The 10,577-nt window shown below is 43.4% G+C and overlaps 1 protein-coding gene across 8 annotated transcripts in view; it reads left to right on the top strand.

The window, feature by feature from the left end:
• Positions 1-1,999: 1,999 nt before the first annotated feature.
• The window catches only part of GIT2 (GIT ArfGAP 2), a 51,288-nt gene continuing 42,710 nt past the window's right edge, over positions 2,000-10,577 (top strand). For 2 of the 8 annotated variants that reach the window (XM_054006794.1, XM_054006791.1), the window contains exons 1-2: positions 2,014-2,171; positions 9,291-9,424. In XM_054006794.1, coding sequence (XP_053862769.1) covers positions 2,120-2,171; positions 9,291-9,424 — 186 coding nt within the window. In that variant the 5' untranslated portion in view covers positions 2,014-2,119. Of the gene's footprint in view, positions 2,172-9,290; positions 9,425-10,577 lie in introns of all 8 variants that reach the window. The other 6 variants (XR_008442537.1, XM_054006793.1, XM_054006795.1 and 3 more) reach the window with 6 other exon arrangements.

Raw genomic sequence — 10,577 nt, 5'->3', positions numbered from 1 at the left:
GGGAGCGACCCTTCCTAGTACTTCCGTGCAGCCGAGGTCGCCCTTTTGGCTGAGGGTAGCATCACGCACTGACTCCCAGGCCGCCATCTTGGGTTAGGGCAGTGTGATTCTCCCTCCAATCCGTTTCGTCTCGGCTGCCATCTTTGGTGAGGGCAGCAATGCTCTCCCATCTGCAGACACAAACCGTGCGTGACAGCAACTTCCTTTCTACCCGTCCTCCTCAGGTTGCCATCTTGGAAGAGGGCAGCTGGCCAGCCTGGTGCAGAGCAGTGGTTCAGGCCATTGGCTGTGGTATTGTGTCTCCATCACTGGCCAGTGCCTTGTTGCTTCAGAGAAAAGTGAGGGGGCCCTTCATGGCCCGCAGATACTTTACTATTAGGTGCTTTATATGTAAGATGGCAATGGAGAATTTGCTGGATAAATGGGTGTGCAGTCTGGAGCCAGCTAGATAAATGGGCAAGTATGGAGATAGCCTGATGGATAGATTAGTAAATATCTATAGATTGGGCAATGGGTAAGTAGGTAAGGAGTTAGATAGATGCCATCGGGTGAGACAGCTAATATATATCATATGGTCAGTTGTGCAGATTTGTACATTTGCCAGCAGACCTCTCCCTCCCCCCATTCTAGCCCCCTATTAACTGGCTGCTAAGCTACAGCAAGAGGGTGGATCCTCTACTCTTCTCTCTACCTAGTGGTTACAAATGATCAGACAGATGACCCTCAAGGTGAAAGATGGCAGCATTGTTAACACTTATACTTTTATGGTAAGTCTTACAATTTTTTTTTTTTTACTTTAAGGCCCAGCTCTTGGAAACAACTGAATACATGAAAATTCCAGCTGTCATTTTTAATAAGTTCGTTTTTAGCCCTCATGGTTAGTGAGGAAAGCTTGAAATTGTGAGCCAAGTGAGCCCTAACAGCTTGAAAACCAGAAGACAAGCTAAAGTTCATTGCTAATTTTAGCATCTCATTATTTTTGGGGTCTAACATAATATTTGAACAGTTGGGCTTGGCACTGCTCTATAGACAAAGGCAAGTTTATATAGTAATACATAAGTTATATAGCCCTGTCTGGGATGATTTAGTTGGGGTTGGTCCTGCTTTGAGCAGGGGGTTGGGCTAGATGACCTCCTGAGGTCTCTTCCAACCCTAATCTATGATTCTATGGTAGAACCTCCCTACTTTGCTCTCCTCCTTTTTTACCAAAAAAAGAACAGGAGTACTTGTGGCACCTTAGAGACTAACAAATTTATTAGAGCATAAGCTTTCGTGGACTACAGCCCACTTCTTTGGATGCCTCTCAGAGTTGGTAAGACAACTCCCACCTGTTCATGCTCTCTGTATGTGTGTATATATATCTCCTCAATATATGTTCCATTCTATATGCATCCGAAGAAGTGGGCTGTAGTCCACAAAAGCTTATACTCTAATAAATTTGTTAGTCTCTAAGGTGCCACAAGTACTCCTGTTCTTTTTGCGGATACAGACTAACACGGCTGCTACTCTGAAACCTGTCCTTTTTTTACCAGGTGCTCCTGCTTATGGAGGTAGACAGAGCATCTCGGAGAGGGAAAAGGTTAGGGGGACTAGCTTGGCCTTGAGTCAGCCTTTTCCACCCACCAGTCTGGTCTCAGACCCCCCACTCCCTTCCTGACTGCAATTATGGTGCCCCTGTGCCTTGGTGACAAGGGGCCTGTGGGATTTGCCCCTGTGCATGGTCAAATGCTGCTCTAAGAGCACACAGAGTTTCCTTGGGAACAGTGGATGCCTGGGTTATAATTTGTATCTCTAATGTTAAAGTAGACATGGGAGGGCTCTGAGGCTGGTCTGGTTCTGGGCCTGTTTCTGCCAGGAGCTAAAATGGTCTCCAAGCCCGTTCCAGCCCGAGCTATGCCAGGAATGAAGATGGCGGCCGCCGCCTAGGGGGCCCCCCTGTCACGTGACAGTCTGCTGCCTGGCTTGGTGAATGGCGCTGGGGGCGTAGCGCGCGGCGCTGGCGTACGCCTGGGGCGGCCCCCTGCTGGCTGGCGGGGGCTCCTCAGTGGGACCCGGTCGAGCGGCAGGAAGACGCGGCCCCCGCCCGAGGCTGAGGCAGGCGCCCGCCGCCCGCGCCGACATGTCGAAGCGGCTGAGGAGCAGCGAGGTCTGCGCGGACTGCAGCGCTCAGGGTAGGAGCGGCCGGGGCTGGGCGGCCCCGAGGTGCCCCGTCCCTTGGGACTCTCGCGCCGGGGCCTTCCCCGAGGGAGCCCGGGGTCCTGGCCGAGCCCTGCCCGGGGGCCCGCGTTCGCCCCTCCCCCGGCCCCGCGCTGCACCCGGACCTAGGCCGAGCCCCCGGGGGGCTGCGTGGCCGGCGGGCCCTGCCCCAGGCACCCCCCCCCCCCGGCAGCCGGCGGCGGGCGCCTCGGGGGTGCGAGCGGAAAGAGCCGCCCTGGCTGCGCGTAGCAAACAGGAAGCCCGGTGCAGAAGTGGTGCAGGCGCTGGGCGGTGTGCGCTCCTCGCAAGTGACAGCGGCTGCCCTGGAGCAAAGAACCGAGCCTGGCCTGCAGCTGCGGTGACAGGAGTGTCCTGGCCTGGGCGCCCCCGTTTCCGCTCCCCGGGGCCATCTGCAGCACCCTGGCATCCTCTCCGCCTCCAGCCGCGAGCCATGCCACCTGCCCCTGTTTGAAAACCATTGTCGAGCCTGGCTGTCCTAGCACTGTGTCTGACAAAGGTGGCCAAGCATGGTCGCAGCTGGTCTGGTTTGTTGTTCTAGTGTGGACATGGGCTTTTGAAATACCTTTGGGGTATTCTGGGCAGGGTCTGTCTCTTCCAGTTTATAGAGCGTCGGGCACAATAATTGGAGCCTCTGAGCACTGTTGGAATATAAATATAGACTAACAAACAAAAGAGGGTTTCTAGGATGGTTTCTGATCGCTCATCTGTATACTGAAAATGGTTTTAAACAGTTTCTAGTTTGGGCAAGGGCCATCTGGCCAAATCACAAAACTAGAAATCAGTAGATGTGGGTTCTGCTAGCTCGATCAGTGTGTGTCACTTCCCCTCTCTGTGCCCCTGTGAAATGGGAATAATAATACTTTTCTACCTCTTGAGTATTGATGGGCTTAACTCACTGGGGTTTGCAATGAGTTTTAATTTGTTGGATGAATGGATGGTATGGTAGAAGTGCAAAGTAGTAGTGTTATTCTGGCACTATGTCACCCAGACTTGAGGAAAACATAAACTAGTTATTCACTTACCAATAAAAATAAAAACTAAGAGCAATTGACGATGCAGTTGTAGAACAGGGAACCCACCTTTCCAGAATGTGGACTTAAAAGTCCCAAACTGAAATGTTAGAAAACTAGTTTCTGAGTTAAGGACTCCTGTTTGTCACCATGTACTACTATTACTAGGTAAAAACAAATTGTTTTCTTTAAATTAAGTTGTTGCTCCTGTCTCGTTTCTTGCCATTTCAGTTCCCCAGTTATGCTCTAGAGCAAGAATTACAGCTTTAAAATGATGCTTTGGTAAAGTTTCTTAATCTTGAGGAACCATCTCTAGAAACAAGTGGTCGTAGCTCATTCAGCCACTGAAATTTCCAAACAAGGAAATGAAAGGGCATATTGGACTACCAACTTGTTAGCCATGGGAAGCTGTTTGGGTGTGTGCTTGGGGGAGCTGTTTAAATATCAGTACTATTGTAGTCATTCACAACTTCAGTTTACTATCAATTTCAAGTTTGAAACATGAGCTGTACAATGATATCAACATAATTAAAAAAACGTTATGGTGGCTCAGCTACTAACATTTAGATTGTAAATTCTTTGAGACAAGGACTGTCTCCTTTTTTTGCATGTTTTTAGATTTTTAGCTGCAGTGATTTAATTTTGTGGGGGGGGGGGCAAGGTTGTAGCAGCCAAGGTCAGAGAGAAAGAACTTGTAGGTAATCAAGATAAGATGAAGGTCTGAATGAAAATTGTTGTGTTGTGGACAAAGAGGAAAGGCCGGAGGGAGGGAGAGAGTGTGTGTGTATATGAATCAGCAAGATTTAGGCATGGTCTGGATGTGTGGGTTTAGAAAGAGGGCTGAATCAAAGATGACACCCAGATTATAGGCTGGAGAGACTAGAAGGATGGTGGTGGTGTCCCTGGTAATGGACAGCTGAGGGGAAAAGGGTGGCCTTTCAAGGCAGGGAGTGCGTGAAGGGAAAAATGAAGTGTGTGTATGCGTGGGGGGAACGACTTTAAGGGTCTAGAATAGTGGTTCCCAAACTTTAGCAACCTGCGAACCCCTTTCATGAAAATATCAAATCTCGTGACCTCCCCTCTTCCACCCCTTCCCTCCCCCAAAATATTTCCAGGGATTTTCTCCTCTTTGCCTGAGTATAAATTATAGAAGCAGTGATCTTGGAAATAATTTGTTTTTTTATGACATGCTTATTATACACTATTTATTATTACATTATTATTTATCATTACATTATTAATTTTATTACATTATGAAAACGGCAACATTCTTCCAAGATTTCATTTTTGTAGCTTATATCACTTTGATTAAGCCTCCTACATGTTTCGTCCAGGAGTACCAGACATGAAAGAGCATGAAGGTATTTTAAGAAGCCAACTCAGTAAAGAGTTCCTCCCACAAGCATTCGGGTCTTGAGCAGTCCAGGCAAACAACACACGACTGCAACAAAGCTTAAACGTGTTCTGCCAGGAAGTCATGGTCACAGGACTCGGGCTGCTGGCCCCCATGTCCGGAGTCCCTAGGGATTGTTCTGCACACCATTACAGAATTTTTTTCTGAGAACCTCAGTTTGGGAACCACTGGTCTAGAATGAAACTTCTGAGTCTGCGAAGTTACACCTTACTCATCTCACAATTTTAGGTATCAAGTTTAAAAAATAAAATGTCTAACATAGAATTTGCAGGAAAAACATTTAGTGAGATAAATCTTGTAAATTGGCATACTTATATAATGTAAAGAATTTGTTGCATTGCTAATTCCATGAGTGAACCTCCATTTAAGGAGACACAGTCTAGATACATTACTCTTTTAAACATGTTTCCATACATATGTTTATAATCCAACAGAATATTAAAATGGGAGAATTTAAAAATTGATTTATTTTTTGTTTGCTGTTCCTTTTTATACTTTCTTCTGCTTAGATCAGGGGTTCTCAAACTGGGGGTTGGGACCCCTCACAAGGTCATTACATGGGGGGTCGCTAGCTGTCAACCTCCACCCCAAACCCTGCTTGCCTCCAGCGTTTATAATGGTGCTAAATATATTAAAAAGTGTGTTTAATTTATTAGGGGGCTCACACTCAGAGACTTGTGATGTGAAAGGGGTCGCCAGTAAAAAAAAAAAAAAAAAGTTTGAGACCCACTGGCTTAGATGTTTATTAAAGACTATTTCATAATCAGTTTCACTTCCTGACAATCCAGTCAGTGTATTATGGGTATGCCAAGCCATAGCAGTTTTGCCAAAGCATAAGCAAGAAGCATAATCCTGTGGGATTTGTTGAATGTGGGTACAGTTTTCCAAGGATAGGGCTTCAGTGTGTTCAGGAGTTTATCATCCATGTCCATTCATTATGCCTGTACTGCAGAGATTGGATGAGAAATTGAATCATAGAATCGTGGGACTGTAAGGGACCTCAAAAGGTTATCTAGTCCAGTCCCCTGCACTCATGACAGGACTAAGTATTATATAAACTATCCATGACAGACAGGCATTTGTCTAAGCTGCTCTTAAAAAATCTTCAGTGATAGAGATTCCACAACCTCTCCAGGCAATTTATTCTAATCCAGTGATTAGAAATCGTGCAGGGCAATGTTTTAATTTGTTGATGAGGTTTGTAAAACCTAAAATATAGCATTAAACTATGATGGATGTACAGTATTTAAAATGTTACCATTTCTATCAATACTATCACTCTAACAGGGAGTGCCTCTAAAATGTTACACATTTTAAGGGTGTGCACTCTACTTGACAGTGTCCCTTTACATGCTTGTTTTATATCTGTGTGTGTGATCTAGAATTTTGAAGGCTGTGTTCAGAGAAGAATTCTGCTTCATCAAGTCAGATTAAAATAACATTGAAGTATTAGCTTTTAGCATAAGATTGTTCATAATGTACCATACTACTGTTAAGTTTAGAAATCGCAACAAATTTGTTGTGCTGCCTTGAAATATGTTAATTTCTACAAATTCAGATCTCTTGGTCTCTTATAGCACAAGACTCTTTGTAAACTGAATAAAGCAATTTTGTAGGTAGATTTAAACATTAAACTAGCATCAGAGTTAAAGAATCTGACAGATGTTGTTGTTCTAACATTACTTTCATTTTACAAAAAGAACAGGAGTACTTGTGGCACCTTAGAGACTAACACATTTATTAGAGCATAAGCGTTCGTGGGCTACAGCCCACTTCTTCGGATGCATATAGAATGGAACATATATTGGGGAGATATATATATACACATACAGAGAGCATGAACAGGTGGGAGTTGTCTTACCAACTCTGAGAGGCCAATTAAGTAAGAGAAAAAAATCTTTTGAAGTGATAATCAAGCTAGCCCAGTACAGACAGTTTGATAATAAGTGTGAGAGTACTTACAAGGGGAGATAGTCAATGTTGTAATGTTTACTCCCAGAGTAAAGGATCATCGTCCCCTAACGCCCCTACTCTACTTGCGCTACATTGATGACATCTTCATCATCTGGACCCATGGAAAAGAAGCCCTTGAGGAATTTCACCATGATTTCAATAATTTCCATCCCACCATCAACCTCCGCCTAGATCAATCCACACAAGCGGTCCATTTCCTGGACACTACTGTGCTAATAAGCGATGGTCACATCAATACCACCCTATACCGGAAACCTACTGACCGCTACACTTACCTACATGCCTCCAGCTTCCATCCAGGACACACCACACGATCCATTGTCTACAGCCAAGCTCTAAGATATAACCGCATTTGCTCCAATCCCTCGGATAGAGACAAGCACCTACAAGATCTCTATCAAGCATTCTTAAAACTACAATACCCACCTGCTGAAGTGAAAAAACAGATTGACAGAGCCAGACAAGTACCCAGAAGTCACCTCCTACAAGACAGGCCCAACAAAGAAAATAACAGAACACCACTAGCTGTCACCTTCAGCCCCCAACTAAAACCTCTCCAGCGCATCATCAGAGATCTACAACCTATCCTGAAAGATGATCCTTTACTCTCACAGATCTTGGGAGACAGACCTGTCCTCGCTTACAGACAACCCCCCAACCTAAAGCAAATACTCACCAGCAACCACACATCACTGAACAAAACCACTAACCCAGGAACCTATCCTTGTAACAAACCCCGATACCAACTCTGTCCACATATCTATTCAAGTGACATCATCATAGGACCTAATCACATCAGCCATACCATCAGGGGCTCGTTCACCTGCACATCTACCAATGTGATATATGCCATCATGTGCCAGCAATGCCCCTCTGCCATGTACATTGGCCAAACCGGACAGTCTCTCCGCAAAAGAATTAATGGACACAAATCTGACATCAGGAATCAAAATACTCAAAAACCAGTGGGAGAACACTTTAACCTGTCTGGTCATTCAGTGACAGACCTGCGGGTGGCTATATTACAACAGAAAAACTTCAAAAACAGACTCCAAAGAGAGACTGCTGAGCTAAAATTGATATGCAAACTAGACACAATCAACTCCGGTTTGAATAAGGACTGGGAATGGCTGAGCCATTACAAACATTGACTCGATCTCCCCTTGTAAGTACTCTCACACTTATTATCAAACTGTACTGGGCTAGCTTGATTATCACTTCAAAAGTTTTTTTTCTCTTAATTAATTGGCCTCTCAGAGTTGGTAAGACAACTCCCACCTGTTTATGCTCTCTGTATGTGTGTATATATATCTCCTCAATATATGTTCCATTCTATATGCATCCGAAGAAGTGGGCTGTAGTCCACGAAAGCTTATGCTCTAATAAATTTGTTAGTCTCTAAGGTGCCACAAGTACTCCTGTTCTTCTTTTTGTGGATACAGACTAACACGGCTGTTACTCTGAAACTTGTAGGAATCTACATACTCATATTTACTTCTCTGTAAACTGTTTAAATTTTATAGCCCTTGCTATTTTGAACAAAAACTTGTTTCTGTATAGTTGATAGAATATTAATTCTCTGAAAGCTGACCAGGTTCTGGTTGTCCACTTGCTAGTTTTTGGTCTTTTGAAACTTCGTACTATCTGAAACAGAGCCTTAAATACTTGGGTCTGAAAATCCTTGGAAATAGCAGTACAGTAGCCAAGCTTAAATTCAAAAAGAATCTTGCTTTTTGTCTAAAACAAAACTTTATATAAACATAATAAACAAAGGAGGCTTGTACATTTTGGAAGCTTCTAATGTATCTGAAGAGAGGAGAAACATTTGGAATTGAAATGTTCTGTTTAGATATTCAGTACTTAAATCAGCAGAAACGGCAATATATTTTTATGTTGAAGTGAATGCTGGCATCAAAAAGCTTAGTTTGTTAATTAGTTCTAATTATATTAAATGATCCTGTAAATTAACTGGCATGAATTAGCTAAATAACACAGGTCATCATAATACTACCTTCTTTTTGAGTTTTGTTCCTGACCAGATGGATTTACTGTGAAGACAAACACCTTGTTTAAACATCACAATCTTGAAAAAGTGGTGTAAGTGAAGAATCCCATTGGCACATGTCCTGGGGGGTAGCCTTTCTTTAAAACTTGACACCACTTTATTTTTAGTGGGTGAAACTAGCTAAACTGTAAATAATTGTGTTGGTGTTACTAAACTTAACTTATCTTGCTTGCACTACCACTAAAAGGAAACAGCATCTCTGACCTCAGGCTAAATTGCAGCTTTTGTTTCATGTGATCCTAAAGATGCTATATAAAATACATCATACACTTCAAAAGAGTGACATGTACATTCAGTAAAAAAGAAAGTGTGTATTTCCCATTCCCCCTAACCTTTGTGTGTTTGTCTGTTAGTTTGTGAGTCCTTCAGGGCAAGGACCATTGTTTCTTGTCTGACTTGATCTGAGTCCCAGTCCAGTGTCTAACCACAAGACCCATATTTCCCCCAACATCTTTAGGCCCAGGGAGTCTGTGATTTTCCCAAGTTCATATAGCAAGTAAGCGATGGTAGATCCAGGAATAGAACCAGTTACACCTGATTCCCAGTCTTGTGCTCTAACCACTGGCCCACAGTGTTGCCCATATTATAATAATATGCTTCTCTTTTCCAGACCCCTGTTGGGCATCAGTAAACAGGGGAATTCTGATTTGTGATGAATGCTGTAGTGTTCATCGGAGTCTAGGACGTCATATCTCTCAAGTGAGGCATCTTAAACACACACCATGGCCTCCAACGTTGCTTCAGGTAAAAGCTGAGGATTGCTTTCTGATGAGAGTCAGAAAATGCAGTTCTTAGAGAACTCTAATTACTAAACTTTCTGGTGGGGAGGGTCGCTTCATTAAGCTCTTTTTTAAAATAGGTTTCTTGGGTTCTGTTACATTGCTGTAATAGATTATAAAAGTCAGTGTTACCTCCACATTTTAAATTTACTGTTAGGGCAAATTCAGAGCCTGGGGTATAGTTAAAATTTCCTTGGTTTTGAGAGTTAACTTTTGTCTGTCTGTCCAAGCGGAGTACTGCAGCACATCCACTTCTACTCAACTGGTCAGATTGTAACAAGCCTTTTTCCCCCCCAGAGCTACAGATGAGGTCTGTTGCTGTGGCTATTTAGGAGAACCTAATTCTAAGCGCCTGCCCTTTCTGCTTTCATTTCTTCTTTCTCACATGTTCTCTATTTTGGGAAGCCTAAAAGATCCTTTGGTAGCTACTTTAATGAAGCCTTCTTGAAAAGTTGCTTTGCTCTTTCAAAGTTTAAATTTACTTGAGGGTATGTCTGCGCTATAGAGACTGTACCAGCATAGCTACATCAACACAGCTATGCTGGCATATCCTGGGATTGTAGATGTAGCCTACACTGGTGGAAGGGATTTCTTCCACTGATATAGGAACAACCCCTTCCTGAACAGTAGTAGTATGTGTCTACACTGGGGGCTATATCGGCATAGCTTTTATAGCTACGTCATTCAGCTTTTCACACCCTGACCCACGTAGCTATGTCGACCGAACTTTTAAGTTCAGACCAAGCAGTAGTGTTTGTGGGTGAGAGTTTGTGGACCATCTGCACTTGCAGCAATAATAATTTGACTGACATCTGCAGGCCAGTTAACAATGAGTAAAAATTGCATGATTTTCCATTTCTTTGCATTTTGCATATTGTAGCAGTTTTAGGTCAGTATATATACTGGCATGGACACTGATTGTCAGATGCGTATACAAATATGTGCCTGTGAACATTTATTCCCAAAACAAAGGCTTTCTCCTAGTTAATTTAAAGGAGCTATCCTTGCTCAGTATAGGAATCTGGTATACACACGAATAAATCTGACATTCCATTTAGGACACAGAAACATGCAAATTTGTTGCCATTCTCATTTACCTCCATGTGAGCCTGTCCTTT

The sequence above is a fragment of the Malaclemys terrapin genome, chromosome 16 (genome assembly GCF_027887155.1).
Source record: "Malaclemys terrapin pileata isolate rMalTer1 chromosome 16, rMalTer1.hap1, whole genome shotgun sequence".
In the NCBI taxonomy this organism is placed as follows: Eukaryota; Metazoa; Chordata; order Testudines; family Emydidae; genus Malaclemys; species Malaclemys terrapin.
This window is presented reverse-complemented; position numbering and strand designations above follow the sequence as displayed.